The sequence below is a fragment of the Condylura cristata genome, unplaced genomic scaffold, assembly GCF_000260355.1.
Source record: "Condylura cristata isolate star-nosed mole 26May11 unplaced genomic scaffold, ConCri1.0 scaffold00009, whole genome shotgun sequence".
Taxonomy (NCBI): Eukaryota; Metazoa; Chordata; class Mammalia; order Eulipotyphla; family Talpidae; genus Condylura; species Condylura cristata.
The window spans coordinates 19,633,092-19,651,857 of NW_004567110.1; the positions used below are offsets into that span (position 1 = coordinate 19,633,092).

General features: G+C 34.5%; 1 protein-coding gene across 1 annotated transcript; it reads right to left on the reverse strand.

The window, feature by feature from the left end:
* Positions 1-13,961: 13,961 nt before the first annotated feature.
* LOC101637063 (protein MIS12 homolog) lies at positions 13,962-17,292 on the reverse strand. Its single transcript, XM_012722907.1, is given in 4 exon segments — positions 13,962-14,030; positions 14,032-14,105; positions 14,108-14,591; positions 17,230-17,292. Coding segments are annotated over 4 exon segments (690 nt in total).
* Positions 17,293-18,766: the final 1,474 nt, after the last annotated feature.

The following is an 18,766-nucleotide window of genomic DNA, read 5'->3' on the forward strand; positions in this document are numbered from 1 at the left end:
GGAAGCAGAACAGGCAGATCGACTAAGTACACTGCTGAGGGGAGCAGCGAGCGAGTCAGGAGAGGTCTGCCTCGCCATGTGGTCGCCTCCGGGGCAGGCGGGAATCGAACTCATGCGGAAGTGGCTCCAGTTTCTTAGTGCAGTGCTCCAACCCGCTGCGCCACCAGGGAGGGCCTAAATAAATCTTTTTAAAAAAGAAAGAAAGTATGCATTTGTGAAAAAGTATTGAGTATTTAGAATTTTAAGTTTTCTTAGAGAGGAACTAAATAATGTGATGAGTTATTTGAACAAGATCTGAAGAATGTAAAGCAGAATCTATGCTGGATATTTGACATAGATTCCTAATACTTTTTGAGTTTTACCAGTTTGGTGATTTTTAGATTTCTTATCACTGATGTATGGTTATGTCCATTATAAACTTATATTATCCTAAAAAGTATAATAGGTGTTACCAGTGAGTTTATAGTGCTCTTTTCTTCCTCCTTCTATTTGTATTATATCTTTTCATGCTATCTTGCCATTTTTGATCTAACAGTTCTTTCCTCAGATGTCACAAAAACATCTCTCACTGATCTACTCTTCGTACTGGCCTATTATTATCTGTCTGGTTCTGAATCCTGTAATATATATGTAATATATTTACTTTTTCATCTAATTGAAAGATAATCACCTTTCCCCCCATGTTTGGAGTAGTTAAAATTAAATAGCTGGAAAATTTTTTTACATTAAGAATTTTAGTATCTACTTTTAGATGTTAGCTAATTATAAGGAACACAAAGGCACAAGTTAGTAAATGAAATGTTCATATTTGGGAACCAATGAATAAGGCTTTAAAATAGACATTGGTTTAATACATTTTATAATTTTAATGGATACAAATATCCCTCTGTAGTTAGCAGTTAATTTTCCTCAGTTTCTACAACTTTATGTGGCTCACTTATTAAAATGGCATGCTTATGAAGTACACACAATAATCACAGAATTTTGCAAATACCAACTACATAATCAATTACTAATGGCATAGTAGTATTTCAACTCTTGTAGCTATGACCTACTGCATGTGCAGAATTTAACGTATTGAACAAAGACATTGCTAAACAGACTAGAGTTATAAATCTTAGTTGGAAATTCAGCAGTATCAGTTGCCATTATAATTCCCTATTATTTGTATAATCATAACTTTATTAATTGAATCCACTGTCTTACTTATATCAAGTAAGTACTATCTTACTTGATATAAATTGAATCCACTGTCTTACTTATATCAAGTAAGTACTATCTTATGATATAAAGAACATAAAACTTGCTCTAAATTTTAACTTCTCAAATGGCAATCTGTATTCATAAGATTGTAATATATTTAACATAGCACTAAAGCATGATAAAGGTTTATTTACTATCAACAATACACTGAAAACAGAAGTAAATAGATTTCATAATTGTGAAATAGTAATTGCATTGACTTTTAACTTATTGAGTATCTATTTCACATAGCATTAAAATGTCCTAATAATATCAAAATAAATAAAGTAGCATATAAATTATTTTTAACACTACAGTTTTCTGTTCACTGCTTGTAAAATATACAGAAGTAGCTGACTATGGAGAAATGACAGTTACATATTTCACTAATTCAATGTAATGTCAGAAAAGAACTCATTTATCACACAGTATTTCTCATTACAATATGAGTTTGATATCTGATAAACCATTTCCAAAGTATTGGGAAAATGCTCAGTTCTGACTAGTTGAACATATATGAAATAAAATCAAAGCTATAAATTTTGATTACAAAAATTACAAAAGGTTTTGTCTTTCTTAAATACTTTTAAAAGCCTCTCCATTTTTTATTTCCTAGTCTAGCCTCCGGTAATTTTGTAGTTTTTATTGATTAGCTTTTCTTATTTTAGAAGTTCATGACCTATGTATACTGTGGCATATATTGAAAGTATGTCTTTAGTTATTTTGATATACTAACCTTTTAGAGATTTCCTTTTAAAATCACCTGCTGACTTATATAGAGCTACTTGTTAAAACTTGTTAAACTGATAGGTTTCATATTTTATCCCCCTGACCCAAGAAAAAAAGAACATAATTATTTTTATCCTATAAAAAGCAATATTTTATGAAGTAGGTGGTCTTTTTCACATGATGAATTGAGTAGAGTGTATGTAAAATACATAAAGGGAAACACTAATTCTGTGCATAAAGAAAGTTGTGTAGGGCCTCGCTGGCAGTGCAGGGGTTAAAATCTCAGCACTATAAAGCTATCACTGCAGCATGAGTTCCACCTCTGACCAGGGAGCTGACCCACATAGCACAGCAGACCTCTCCTGTCTCCCCCAGTGCTCCCTTCAGCAGTGTATTTCAGTATAGCTGCCTATTCTATTCTGCTCCCCACTCCATCTCTGGTGAGTCCTCTTACACCCCACACCTCTGGCCTACATCCAAGTTCTGTTATGCATAAATAAATCTTAAAAAAAAAAAAAGCAAAGTTGTGTGAAGTAATTAAGAGTTGAGGTTGTGAATTCAAGTAACTTGGGAACAGCTAGACTCTTGCTTGTGAATCTTGTCAAGTCTTAGATGTTCTACCTCTAAAATGGGGAAAATATCTTTCTAAGAAGATTATTTTGTGGTTTAAACACTTATAGAACCTATTGTAATAATAATTCTACCTATTTGTTAACTTTTCTACTAATAAAAAGAGTACCTACATTTTAAGCCTTGCATTAATGTAGACTGCCATTCATATTCCACTTTACTCTCTACCATTATTTTACTTCACCTTAATTTGTCATGTTTATCTCAATTATGCTATATTTATATGACTTCTTTTTAATGGTGTTAGTACAAATAGATACAATATTTTAATTAGAAGATAGTATCCATATAAAGAAACATTTTCCTTTATTTATTCAGCTCTCATTCATAAAATTGAATAAATTATATAAATATATTCTTAAAATGCTTAGCAAACAAACAAAATGGGTGTCATCTTGGGTCATGAATACTTAACTCTGAGAAAGGATGGGACACATGCCCTGCACTGACATGGAAGTCTTATGACACACAATGAATATTCTGAATGTCTCAGTTATATCACATAATATTCACATGACTCCAGATCTGAAGCTGAGTTGCTAATGAAAAGTCATCATATCAAAAAGACATTCCACCTCCTCATATCACTCTAGTTGTTAGTCCCATAAGAGATTCAGGATTATGTGCCTATCATTTATTCTTCTTGAATGTGAATAGTATCAAGTAAAGGGCATTCATTAGTTACAGCTTACTCAAAAATTGTTTGTCGATGACAACTTATTCAATAAACCAACTTGACAGTCAATTGGTTTAGTACATGGAAACTGGAACAAGACTCTCATTTATCTGAGATGTAGTACACTATATATTTCTTCAAGTGGTATGTAGAGCTTCAATAGGAGATCAACCATGTCCTTCAACGTATTAAGCACTCTTTGAATACTAAACACTGTGATAGGCTCTGTGGATACAGTGGGCAATAAAACAAATAAACAATCCTAATTTGATTTGCAGTAAGGTGTGGTTGTCCAACAAATAGTGTCAATAAAGATCTGTTAAGGGCAATGATAGATTAAATGAATATATATGGAATAAGTAATGTGAAGGCTCCTAACAAAAGGATAAATTTTGCTGAAATAAGGAAGATAAGGAATATGAATTTTCCTATGAAGATTTTTCAATTCTAAATTGTAAACATATTGGAGCTCTCCCCTTGTGTCTCCTCTTCTAATGATTAGAACAACCACACTACACTGCAAATTAAATTAGGACTGTTTGTCTTATTACCCACTATATCCACAGAGTCTTACCAGTGTTTGGTATTCAAAGAGTGCTTATTAAGTTGAAGGACATGTTTGAACTCCTACTGAAGCTCTACATACCACTTCAAGAAACATATAGCATAGTGTGGCTCAGATAAATGAGAGTCTTGTTTGAGTTTCCATGTACTAAACCAATTATCTTGACTGTCAAGTTGGTTTATTGAGTAAGTTGTTAAATAAGTTATAGGAGCTAATATGAAAATGAGTTTCTAGGGAAGATTTAAAAATGCAGAATAAAGGTAAAATCCAAAATTATAACCAAGTTTTTTTTTAATAGAAAGAGAAAATCCTCAATTTTGAAATAGAAATGAAGGCAAATCAAGAAGAAATTAATACTATCATTGCATATCGGTAATAGAACATAATACACTATATCAAGGCTAAACGTTGTGTTGTTTTTTAAAGAGTATTTATTTTTGCATAAAATGGCTTAGTACATGTAGGCCAGAGGTATGGAAGACGAGTGGATTCACCAGAGACAGAGTGCAGGAGCAGAGCAGCTATCTTTGCTGAAATACACTGCTAGGGGAGCAGGAGTACTATACAGAAGAGGTCTGTTCCACCATGAGACAAATCCCCTGGCCAGGGATCAAATTCAGGCCTTATCAGTGATAGTGCTGAGATCTAAACACTTGGCCACCAGGGAGGCCCTAGAAGTTTTTTGTTTTTTTTTTTAATTTATTTATTTGTGCATACAGAACTGGGGTACAGGCCAGAGGCTCAGGGGCGGTAAGAGTAAGAGGCTTCACCAGAGACAGAGTGGGGAGCAGAACAGGCAGATCAACGAAGTACACTGCTGAGGGGAGCAGCGGGCAGATCAGGAGAGGTCTGCCACGCCATGTGGTCACCTCTGGGGCAGGCTGGAATTGAACTTATTAAGAAGTGGCTTTAGATTCTTAGTGCTGTGCTTTTGCACTAAGGAGCGCCACCAGGGAGGGCCCGAAGTTGTGGTTTTTAATGTCAACATGCACTTACAAAACATGTCTTCATGATTTGCAGGAGAGAAAAACGAAAGTAAACCAATATATATAACTATGGAAATATAAAACACAATCTCAAAGCTTTTAGCCAGATGCTAAGGAAAGCAAAAGAGAATTCATCATTTGATTATATTCTAGAATGTGGAAAATCACTGAAGAAAAATAAATAGCATTATCATAGGACATGCACAGAAAAGCATCCATACTTTAACATAAAGCTTTGTTTAAAATCCATTAGATTTTTATCAAATATTTAAACTTGAATATATTTTACTTAGCATAATGTTCTCAAGTTCTAGCCATATTGCTGGAAATGGCTAGGTTGGTGTTTTTTGTTTTTTGTTTTTTTTTGCCTGAATAAGAAAACAATGTATAAACATATTGTATATGTACATGTCATATATATATAAAGTACTTCCTCTTTATCCATTAAAGTGATGGACATTTAGTTATTTTACAGTTCTTGGCTAACATGAATAATTCTGCAATGAACATCGGTGAACAAATGTCTCTTTTGGTATCCTGGATTCATTTCCTTTGGGTCCAGAGTGAGTGTGTTAAAAAATATGGTAATTCTATTTTTAATCTTTTGAGGAAAATGTGTGCTATTTTCCATAGTGGCTGCAGCAATTTTCATCCCCACAGACATCAAAGGGGTTCCCTTTTCTCCACATCACTGTCAATGCTTGTCATCTCTTGTCTTTCTGATAACAAACATTGTAATAGGCATGAGGGGTTCTGAATTTCCCTGAAGAGGCATGATGCGCTCACCTACTGGTCATTTTAACAACTTCTTTTTAAAAAGGGTCATTTGATTTCCTCACACATTTTAATGGGATTAATCTTTTTTTAATAGTTATATGAGTTCTTGGCATGCACATATGGAATATTAAATAGCCAGGCTCGGGCTCTCCCTTGTGGTGCAGCTGGGTTGAAGCACAGCACTGAGAAGCTAAAGCCACTTCCACATGAGTTTGATTCCTACCTGCCCCAGAGATGACCACATGGCCTGACAGACCTCTCCTGACCCGCCCGCTGCTCCCCTCAGCAGTGGTCGATCTGTCTGTTCTGCTCCCCACTCTGTCTCTGGTGAAGCTCTCGCCACCCCTGAGCCTCTGGCATGTACCCAGGTTCTGTATGTACAAATACGTAAATCTTTAAAAAAAAAAAAAAAAAAAGCCAGGCTCACAGGAACACAGAAAATATTGGTAGCTGCCAGGGACAGAGGATGAGGCATTGGGAAATGGTTAAAGGAAGTTAAACCTTACAAACTTTCACTTTTAATATAAATAAGTTCTAGTAGTGTGATGTACATTATATAGTTCTGTAGTTAACAATACTTCATTGCATATTAAATGTTTTTAGGTTTTTAACACACATATATACACATAAGCACACACAAACAGCATCTGTGGAGTAACTAGATGTATTAACCTTATTGTGATCATCATTTGCTGTAATATAATTACTACCTTGCACACCTTAAATAACATATCTCTATGATACTGAAAAAATGAGAATTAACAAATAAATAAATCTGAATCTATACATGGTTCATTTCTTTTGCCTGTGGGTATGAGTTAAGCTGTTTAATAAAACAATATATTTTCATAAGATTTTCACATATCTCACTGTATTTTGACCATGATTTGAAATTATTTCTGTGTCCTTTTTCCTTTTACTGTTCAGAGATTTTGCCATTAAATTCTAGTTGACACAGATTATTAATTCTGTGTCACACATCTCTCAGTATCTCAATTATTTAACATTTAATATAATAAAACACTTCAGAAAATTTTTAAGAGATTTGCCTCCTATATTACTTCAATGTAATACTTATATGTGTCACTTTGGTTGCTGGTATTCTAGGATATCAAATTTTAATACCCAAGAAAACTGTGTCTGAACTATTACTTTTTCAGTGGGTTATGCCTCAAGCAATTTAAACTATTGATAGCTTTTCCTTCAAAGAATAATTTCTCCTATCTTATTCTCAGCTTGAATTAGTTTATGTAAATGGTGTCTTCGCTTCTGAAGAATCTACAAATACTTCTATTTTCCTTACTAATAGTACAAATTATTTTTCCAACCAAGTTATATTTTCTTGTCTGAATGACAGCGGTATAGTTAAAAATTCAAAAATCAAAAATCTTCCATTTACCTAAAAATGATAAGTAATGTCAGAAAGCTAGGATGGCTGTGAGCGAGAGGCACGGAGAGACTTTCTAAATCCTTCCTTCGTTTGTTATTATGAGTCAGACCCCAATTTTGCTGTTCATTGTCATTTTTTAAGTCTCACCATTCTCCTTTTCCTTTCTACCCCACTTCTGGGCAAGCAAATAAGGGAGGTGGGGTACTTCCTACCTTGAGGTCAATAGAAGATTCAAATCACAAAAGCCCCTACTTGTGGATGGGAACTTTCTCCTTCATCTCTTCATCTCACCCCTTAAATCCAAAAAAAAAAAAACTGAAACAAAACAAAACCAAAAACCAAGACAAATCTCATATCCTTGCTCTTTCAACGCATTTTCAGAACAATTTGGAAGGCACCCGCCATCCTTCATAGCATGCCTCATTTTGTAATTAATAAAACTTCTGACAGCTTCTTAGTATTATTTTGGCATCATCAATCTTGCTCTCTGAGCCAAATTTTGAGTAGGAGTTTACCTAGTGACCACAGGATGGCTTTGGTGCTGACTTTTCCTCGTTTCCACACACTGAAATTGGTATCTATTGGAACTGAAAACCATTCTAATGTTTCTAAGGGAAAAACTGAAGGAAAAAAAAAAAAGTCACTCAACGAATGAGAGGAAAGACAAAGAGAAGCCCATAATATATTCATTTTTGGTAGATAGGCAGGAAGAGGATCTTCCTGCTTAGGACCTTGATTCAGAAATAAATTTCTGCAGTCTATTTCTTACAGTAATTAAAAAAAGTACTTTGCGGCCCTCTGTGGTGGCGCAGCGGGTTAAAGCACAGCACTGAGAATCTAAAGCCACTTCAGCATGAGTTCGATCCCCGCCTGCCCCGGAGGTGACCACATGGCACGGCAGACCTCTCCTGACCCGCCCGCTGCTCCCCTCAGCAGTGTACTTCGTTGATCTGCCTGTTCTGCTCCCCACTCTGTCTCTGGTGAATCCTCTCACCCTCTGCATCTCTGGCCTGTACCCCAGTTCTGTATGAATAAATAAATAAATCCTTAAAAGAAAAAAAAGTACTTTGCCCAGAAATAGACTTGCTTGTACCTAGTATATTAGTATGTCTGGACAGTCTTAACAAAGTATTGAAAGCTGGTGGGTTAGAAAGCTTTAACTTGGGTTAAACAATGAAAATTTCTGTCATAGTTTAAGTGCTAGAAATCCAACATCAGTGTGTCAGCAATGTTGATTCTTTTTGAAGAATGTAAGGGACTGTTCTGCTCTGCCTGCTATCCTTGGACTTGTCAATGCTCATCATCTCCTTTCAAGTGCACCTTCCCTTTCCTCTGGCCTTTTGGCCAATTTTCACCATCTTTCCCCAGTTATAATGGATTAGAGCCCACCTAACAATCACACTTTAACTTGATTGACTTTTTAAAGTATTTCTCTCCAAATAAAGTAGGTTAGGTCTTCAACACAAGAACTGAGAGTATACAACTCAATAACAACTAACAACTATTTACTCACTTTCTTCAAATGAATGTCACAAATATAGTGTAACCTGATCAGTGTAGCCTCATTATTCCCTTACAGATTACTCAAATTTAGAGGGGTAATTACACTAACCCCATTAGCTTTCATCTCCTCTTTTGTCTTCCATTTCTCATTTCCGGTCACCTGAGAACTCTTGCTCAATAAATAATTTACCGAATGAGCCTAGTCTATGGCTGTCTCTTTCAAAACTTGTCATTCAACAAATATGTTGTTGAGGCTGGTCCTACTGTTAGTCAGGATTATGTTAGATATAAAAATATACACAATTCATATGTTACATGTATGTGTGTGCACGTGTTTATACAATACTCAATGGCAATGTAATTACCATTGGTATATTTGTTTGTAACATATTGCTAATTTCACATAATAGAAATTCAGTGAACTCTGGTCTGTCCCTTCACACTATAAATTACAATGTAATATCAAATCTCTACCAGAATGGATATAAAAAGAGTTATCCTACAGTTGAACGGTTCTCGATTGACAGGGTGATGCAATAGCTGTTCAAAATGAAGACAGTGTGGGCCCTCCCTGGTAGCAGCACTATGAAACTACTCTCAGCCACTGCAGCATAGGTTCGATCCCCAACCCACATGTCACAGCAGACCTCTCCTGTCTCACCCACTGCTCCCCTCAGCAGTGTATTTCAGTCAATCTACCTTTTCTGTTCCCCACTATTTTTCTGGTGAATCCTCTCAACCCCTGTACCTCTGGCCTGTACCCCAGTTCTTGTATTCCTAAATAAATCTTAAAAAAAAAAAGAGTGTGATTGTGTGTTACATCCTTCAGAAAAGCCATTAAATCTGGGGTTATCTAGTGTAGCCTCCTAGCCAGACCTTCATGCCACCTATCAGCTCCCATGAGTCTCTCTGCTTCAAACATTAATGCATTGCTTCACTGATAACAGCTATATAGACTATTAGTCTTTCTTTTGATTTTTAGTAAATCCTTCCAGAAATCATCAATTATTTGAGCAACTTTTTAATGTCATAGGATCTAGACTTTTTTCTGTTCTATTTTTAGCTAACATTTTAATGGAAAAGTAGAAAATAATTAAACACTGCCAGATTCATGCCTGTCCAAGATAGATGTTACTTGATTTATCTCCCTACCAGACAGAAATTATGACCATAAATTGGTGTGAACAGTCATAATTTATAGTCACTTCTGACAGTTGATTAATCAAATAAATAATTATTGACCCATTTTTGTAAATAGATATGTACTTGAAATGGGCGTATTTCACATCTAACTAAAATATTGACTTCAGGGCACACAGGAAAGATACAAATGATGCAACCAGATGTTTGCATAGCTTCTACAAAAGACTCAAAGTGATGTGGCAAGCTAAAAAAGAAATGGATTCTAAATGAAGAGACAATATTAGGATTCACTTTTTAGAGACAATGACTTTTGACCTAGGGTTTATATATTTGAATTTACAAAGATTTGAGATGAAAGGTATGTCAAACACAGGAACTTAGAAAAATTCTTTGAGAATAGAAATAATTCAGTTTGCTGTCTATGTTCAGAGAAAAGTATAAAAAGGCTAATTGAAGTCAGGCCTTGAAAAATTATTAAATTATTTCTGAAGGTAATTGGAACTTGCCTTCTAGGTAGAGAAAAAAATCATTGAAAATATTTAGTAGATATTGATATGTCAAATTTGTCATAGATGCCATATATAAATCACTCTCCTAAGCACCTTAATAAATTTTATTTAAGGATCCTGAAAATTACTAGAAAGCAGAGTTGTAAGAACTGTACAATTTACTGATTACAACAACACAAGAATATAAATTAGTTAAGCACCAACATTTTGGGGGTATTTATTTGAATTTTTTAACTTTAGTCAATTGAAGTTAATTTTATATATGCCACAAAATAAAGTAGCTTTAAAATTGTTGATCTATTTTTGTAACTTGTGATGAAAATGTATGTTCATGTTACATTAATACACAAACAGCAATACTTATTTTACAAGATACAGTAATATAAGCAGTATTGGTTACCCTAAGTGAATTTCTATTTTGAAAATATATCTTAGATTTTAGTTATTTGTGTAACTATACAATATTTGGTTTAATTAGATAGCAAGTTCTTTTTTTTTTTTAATAAGGGAAGATTATTGCTTGTTAAAAGAAAATTAACATGAGTTAACCTTCATGTTTCTGTCAAGTAAACACTTTTGTTTTGAACTTCAAACTCAAAATCTTCTGGTAATTCATTTTATTTTCCCAAAGAATTTAGGAACAATCATAGTATAAGAAAGTGACAGAGACAAAGGTCTTTTTTTTTTATCACTGCCCACCCCAGGGGAAACAGAAGCAGACACTGTTTCCGTTATTACAAAAGTTAACTATAGATCCCTGACTGCAAATATTTTGAACAGTATATTAAAGGAAGAAAATTTAGGTTTCCTTGAAATCATTAAAATATGTGTTTTAAAACTTAAGCAGGTGATAGCTTTTGATTCAATGTCAAAGTTTTAGAAGCTGCATAGTGCCCAACAAACTGCACCTGCATTAATAAATAATGTAATCATTTAAGAATGGAATATAAGCCTAATTTCTCCTTCCATTATGCATACACATATTTCAAATTGATATTATTATAAAATTATTTTAATGCTTAAAAATATGTTCTGTTGAGAATGAAGACCATTTGCGATCCTCATGCAATGTTTATAGAAATGCAAGAAGGAAGAGCCACCATGGAAAAGAGCAGATTTTTTAAAAATTGTAAAATACATTTTCCATATGACCCAATAATTATGATCTTAAGTATTTACTCCAGGATAATAATAATGCATGTCCACACAAAAATGCATGTGTGAATATTCATAGCAACTTTTTGCATAATCATCCCAAACTGGTAGTAATCCATTTATCCTTCAATTAGTGAGGGAATGAATAAAAGTATTTCATATCTATAGAAATGGTATAAAATGCAGCCACAAAAAAAGGAACAAACTATTGATGGATGCACCAATGTGGATGAATTTAAAATTCATTAGGATAAGTGAGAGAAATAAGTTTTTATAACTTTCATATTATGATTCCATTTACATAACATTCTCAATAGTGGCAAAAAAAAAAAAATGGACAGAAAGCTCAGTGGAGATAGATGGAGGAACTACAGACCATAAGAGTGTGCCTGTCAGGACCTAGGAAGAGCAGTGTGATGCTCTCCTCTGTTACTGACACCATGCTGACAGAAGTCAGAGCAGATAAGAGCAAGTGATCTCCTTCCAGATGTATTTTCTTCATCAACCAATACCTTTCATTGTCTGAACTTAACTGGAGATCGGGATCCCAGCTCTTCTAATGCTTACTGGAGCACAAAGGGTGAGAGAAAACAAACAGGCAAATGCCCTGTTCAAAATGTTAGCTTGTATATTTGTATTTTGCATTTTAACAAAAATCTCATGCCATTGTTTCTCATTGTCACCATAGAGCAATGAGATTGCGTGTGTGTCTATGCATATATGCATTTTTCTCAGTCAACTGATAAGAGTAGGTTGTCATATTGGAGAGTAAATATTATATTATATAATAAAATATTTTATAGAATTCCAATAGTGGTACTCCCTGGTGGCAAAAGGGGTTAAGTCTCAGCGCTATGAAGCTATCAGCAGCCACTGAGTTCAATCCCTGGCCAGGGAGCTGATCCACATCTGGCTCAACAAACCTCTCCTGTCTTGCCCACTGCTTCCCTCAGCAGTGTATTTCAGGAGATCCACCTTTCTGTTTCCATCTCTGTCTCTGGTGAATCCTCTCACATCCCCTGACCTCAACCCAGGCTTCAGTTCTTCTACACATAGATAAATAAAATAAATCTTTAGAATGTCAAGTAAAGATTTTAAATTTCTGCTATTCTATACCAAGGCACTGTCAACATGAAAAGAATAAACAATTAAAGGCATCTGCCATTAATTACTTCTTTTAAGTAAGTAGTTACTTAAAATTACTTAAAGGAATTACTTCTTTTAAATAACTTTTTAAATTACTTTAAAAAAAACTTTAAAATAAATGTGTTTAATGTACAGGGTTGGGGAAAGGCCTCTGATAAATACAAAGGGTTATCAAGGAAAATACAAGCTTCTTAAACCTATGAACAATTAATTGCAAATTAATACCTGAAGTTACTCCTCTCTATATGGGGAAAATGCCTAACCCTGTTCTCTAGGAAGACATGAGGGCAAACAATATCTGTGAGTAATTATTGTTACTTCTCCCCTTTCCTTGGGTGGTCTAATACTTTTTGCAGACTAAATACAAGAGGAAATATTAGAACCTATTGAATTTAAGCACAAGACATAGCTAAAAGTTCCCACTGAAAGAACTAAATATTTGATGTTGATGAATGACTAAATAAATTAAATATTAGTTTACAAGATAGACCCAAAACTAAATGAAGGATGAAAAACAAAATGGTATAAAACAATTAGTTGATACTGACCTAGCTAATGGGCAGGTTCCTTTTCTATTCCAGTGAGATCTGTTTTCATGTCTTTGGACTTCTACTGGACACCACACTCAACATACTCAACTGTTTAACAACTTCAAGGTCTTGGTCATGGAAAAGACTGTAGAATAAAAATTGCTTCTTTGGGCCCTCCCTGGTGGCACAGCGGGTTAAAGCATAGCACTAAGAAGCTAAAGCCACTTCCACATGAGTTCGATTCCCGACTGCCCCGGAGATGACCACATGGCGTGGCAGACCACTCCTGGCCCTCCCGCTGCTCCCCTCAGCAGCGTACTTCATAGATCTGCCTGTTCTGCTCTCCACTCTGTCTCTGGTGAATCCTCACCCTCCGCATTTCTGGCCTGTATCCCAGTTCTGTATGAATAAATAAATAAGTCTTAAAAAAAAACTTAAAAAAAATTGCTTCTTTGTTCATCACTAAAAATACCTGGTTGGCTTTTGTTTGTTTTTTGACTACCTGGTTCTTTCAACTAGTTATCAACTTTCTTGTGTAAGAAAGCTACTGGACAGAAACAAGTAGTTGGCATGCAGCACAGCAGCTGATTAATGAAGAAGCCATTCAGTTAACCTTTTTTCCACATTTGGTCTCATTCAAAGAATAAACCAAAAGCATCAGTGTTATAAAGGATTCATGACCAAGTTACAACTTTCCAAAAAGGTCTTTGGCCAGGGAGAGCTTTACTTCTTCAATCAGGCCCACAAATAAATTGTTACTGAGTCAAGAATCCCTTCCCACCTACTACAGGCCTCTAAGAAACAGATGCTTCAATAATTAGTTCAGGGTAATAGAAAGTTCAGCATGGAGGAGAAAACGAAATACAGAATATGAGCAAACAAGGAAAACAAAATATACAATTCACTAGAATAAGAATAATCACTGTTGACGTAAAGTCCTTTACCACTCTTTCTGACAGGCTTCTTTTACTATCTGCAAATTAAGATATTTTCAGTTTTTCACCTTCCATTTCCATATTGTCTCTAATATTCTGTAGTTTTCTTGAGTTTTTGGGTCAGAAACACTAAGCTTTCTCCAAACTCCCTAGTCCCGTGACCTCTGTCAATATTCTCAAGCTCATCAGAGCCAATGTCTCTCTGAGTTTGGCCTGAGTAATTTTTTGCTCTTCTAATTCTGCAAGAAGAGCCTGTTTAGTACATAATTCAGTTTTATAATTTTCCTGTAACTGTTCAATTTCTTTTTGGAGAAGCTGGAATTCTTCCTCACTGCAAGGAAGCATCTCCTGGGATTTGTCTTCTGGAAGCAAGATGTTTGGAGGAATGTGCAAAATCAACTGTAAAAATAGCTGCTCCATTTTGCCAAAAAGGTGATCAAAACGTCCTTTCATGAAGCAAAGAAACTTCTCTGTGCATTTACGGATCTGGACAGGGCTAATCTCACAGCCTGGGAGGCCTTCCAGCTTCTTCAGAATAACCTGTTCAACGGCATGCATCACTTCAAATAAGTAGTCTTGAAATGCAATGTAGATCCCAAGCATGCAAGTTTGTGGTGTAAAACTAAAAAATTGTGCCTCATAAGTCATTGGATCAACAGACACTTGACTATTTTGCTGTGTTAATTTTGATTAATTAAAAAATCTAAGCGATCCTGAGAAGCAGAGCCTAACTCACATGGAGTTCCCGTCACCTCCTTCAAACCACCGGTGGCAGCCCGAGACAGGCTGTGTCGCCACCTTTTTAATTACTTTTTAAAAGAAGTAACTAATGGCATTTATTTCAAAAGAAGAAAATATATGATTTTAAAAGGAGAAAATCATTACAGCAATGGCTATTCAAATATAAAGATATATCAAGCATTAGTAAGAAAGTCGGTCAACTATATTAAAGACACGTAAGTAATTTTATAGAAAATTATGGTAATTAATTAGTTGTGATCATCATAAATAAAAACATGCAAACTGCCAAACATTGCTTTGAACAACAATGTATATTTGACAAACTTCCAATATACTGAATTATCAACTACAGTGAAATCAGCACTTGAAATGCACACGCTCATATACCATACATGTATGTAATTACAATATATGTGGTTATATGCATGCCTGTATATATAAATAAAATATGCTCATTTATATGTATATTAACATAATTATAAGCTGATGAGCTGTCAAATCACCTACAGTAATTTTGAATGTAAGACACATAGTGTGGTCAAATTCACTGTGTCAACTCCTTCTTATATGTAGCTGTTTGTTATGATATACATCTGTCAAAATTATCTGCACCAACTACTAACAAAATATGTTTGCTTTATCCTATTCTGTATTCCCGTGGGTTAGAGATTACTGCCTTTCTATTTTCTATTTCAATGTGGTGACTATAATCTCACACTTTGTGTAAGGGTTGTTTGAAGAGCAAGAGTCAATAAAAATGAAATGCCATGTAAATGCAAATTGATTGAGATTTTATGTCAGAGGCAGGATATTATCACCTGATTCATAACTGTGATATGAGCTGGAGCTTCTCATTTGATAAATCTAAATTTTGCTCTGAAAAAAAAAAAACAGAAAGGAGGACCATTTCACTTAAAATAACATACTTGATTATTTCCGTAGTTTTCATTGAAAGGCCAGGCAAAGTTTCACTTTTCTTGAAGGAAGTTGAAGAGATGGGGTTTTTTAACGTTCATTTCCCAATAAAATGTAAAAAAAAGTTAACAAACTTTTATATGAAACTTACAAATAATTTGTAAGCAATGTTGCAATATCAGTATTACTAACAGTATTTAATTTTATTTCCTAGAAATTCAACAGGCAATAATCTCAATTACTTTATAGGTCAAAACCCTGAAAAAGGTCACACATTTAGTAGATGACAGAAACAGGACTAGATATAGAGACTCTGGGTTCAGGATCTAGGCAAACCATTATTCTATATAATCTTTCTATTTTTAATGCTATGTAAAAACACTATAGACAGGGCCCTCCCTGGTGGTGCAGCAGGTTAAAGCACAGCATGAAGAAGTGATGGCCACTTCAGCATGAGTTCGATTCCTGCCTGGCAGGTGATCCACAAGTCTTGGCAGACCTCTCCTGACATTCCCATTTCTCCCCTCAGAAGTGTAATTCATCAATCTGCCTGTTTTGCTTTGCACTCTGTCTCTGATGAATCCTCTCCCTGCCCCTGCACCTCTGGCCTGTTCTATATACATAAATAAATAAATCTTTTAAAAAAATTACTATAGTCAAACTTTCAGTGTGAAGTTGTTATCCTGGAACTCATCTCTTCACAGAAAGTTCCAAGTTGCTTACATAATTGTCTTTGTATTCATTATAGCTTAAACAGGGATGGTAGAGTAATTTTTATTTTTTTTGTGCATCCAGAAACTACAATGGATAAATTGAATAATTAATTAACTGAATTCATAAAACTACTTGATGATGTAAAATATGTATTCATTGGTTGAGTACATAGAAAAATAGATTAAAATGGGGTTTATATCCTATATGCATGAAAAAAGCAAAAAGCAGAAGATATTTTTCAGTGATGTGTTTAAATCATCAGATATGATGACATTCTCATTATTTTTGTTTGATTATGTAACATTTCTCCATTTCATTAAAGCTGTGAATCTTGAAATTTTGGAGCTCATGACTACAATGATTCTGGAATCATTAAGAAACCCAAATACCTAGTTTATATAGAATATTAACAATGAAGTCATAAAGTTAAAAAATATTTACACATGAACATAATGAACTGATTACTGGCATAAATAATAACTAAGTAAAACAGTTACAAAACAAAATTTAGTGTAAAGTGTGGTGATTCTTGACTTTTTTTTTTTTTTGCAAATTTCTCTAAAGTTAGTGAATAGAAAATAAAATATCCAGATCCTTGTACCTACTCTTGGTAACTCTATGTACGATACTGATTAAAATACTTAGAGAAATTCTGGTGAAAAGGAAAACAGTATACCAACAATTTCATTGCATAATCATGGATGTTGTTTGCTTAGTCTGTACCAAAACCTGATGAACAGTTGTTTCTTAAAGGGTAGGTACGATCTGGCATTTGATATCACAATCTTCTAATGTACTAAAAACTAAAATTGATTGTCTATCATATAATGACCTAACATATGCATGTGATTTTGTACAATCATGTATTGACAGTTTGGAGAAATGATTCAATGAATAATGTAGACAGTGCAGATTTATAGCATTTCTTTAGATACTGTCTTACGATGTCCCATCTTGGCTGTTCAAACCCACTGTTTTTGTATGTTGCCCATTCCTTTTTTCCCATTTGAGCCCTTAAGATGTAATCATGGGAATTTTAAATTCTGTCTCAGATAATTTCAACATCACTGGCATATCTGAAGTGGGTTGGAACTTGGCTCGTTCTCTCAAACTGGTGTGTGTGTGTGTTGAAAAGTACTTTGTAATATTTCCATTGAGAGTTAGACAGATGTACTTAATTGTGTTTTCTGCAGAGATCTTTGCTTTAGTTAGTTGTTATTTTCTAACTCTACCTGTTTGTAGCACAATATGGACGCAGTATTTTTCCCTGTGACCTCAATTTTCTGATAGATCTAAGAAGAGCTGTTTGTTTTCAGCTTGTTCAGTTAGGTTTTGTTGCCGTCATTGTGCAGACAGGAACAATGACCTTCAAACCCCTTTCATATCAGACTGCAATGGAAGGCTTTTATTTTTCTAAGAGCATGCGGGAGTGAAGGATACAATAACTGTACAATTTGTGCCACCATTGATTCGTGCTAAGCAGTTTACCCACCATTGTTGTGAGCACAAAGTACAATCATTTAAATGAAATACTAATACCAGCAAAACATATAGCTAAAATCTACATTTAGAAAAGGCATCCTATCAGCTAAAAGTGGCACTTCTGTCATTACCTTTAGTGACTTTTCATCTAGCAGGTGCTTAATGCTAAACACACAAGAGTACTAATTTTGTAGCTATTTGGTGATTATCTCTGAGAAATGCAATAGGATAAAAGCGAGTAAAATACTTCAGTATCTTCTTCATTTCTATTCTGAAAACTGAGAGCTTCATTGAAATTCAAAATGTTTTTCTAAATTCTGATTGGTTTTCAAATTATTAAACTCTGGTGTCATCATAAAATTTTAAAAAGTCTTATTTTATAACACAAAATAAATATTAACATCTACAAAAAAATCAAAGAAATTATAATTTCTCATATTTATTTCTATGAATCAGAGAAATTGTTAATGTGTCACTTATATTATTTTGCACATTGGATATAGACAGTGTCCAGTTGTCTTTCTAAACTTTTTCTTAATTCTTGAGTACTTTTTTGAAGTTAAAAGTATAAGTGCCGGGCTCTCCCTGGTGGCACAACGGGTTAAAGCACCACATTATGAAGCTCTCAGAAGCCACTGCAGCATGAGTTCAATGCCCTGCCAGGGAGCTGACCCACATGGCATGGCAGACCTCTCCTGACCCACCCACTGCTCCCCTCAGCAGTGTACTTTGTCAATCTGTCTCTTCTGCTCCCCACTCTGGCTCTGGTGAATCCTCCCACCCATCACACCTCTGGCCTGTACCCTAGTTCTATATGCATAAATAAATAAATATTTAAAAAAGTATAAGTGCATATTTTAAAATAAAGCACTAGTAAAAACGAAAATATAACATTTATTAATAAACTGGTTATAAACAAATACATATTTCATAAAGCATTGTAGATAACACAGCAAAGTGATTCTTTTTGTGTGTGCTTCCATATATACATACATATA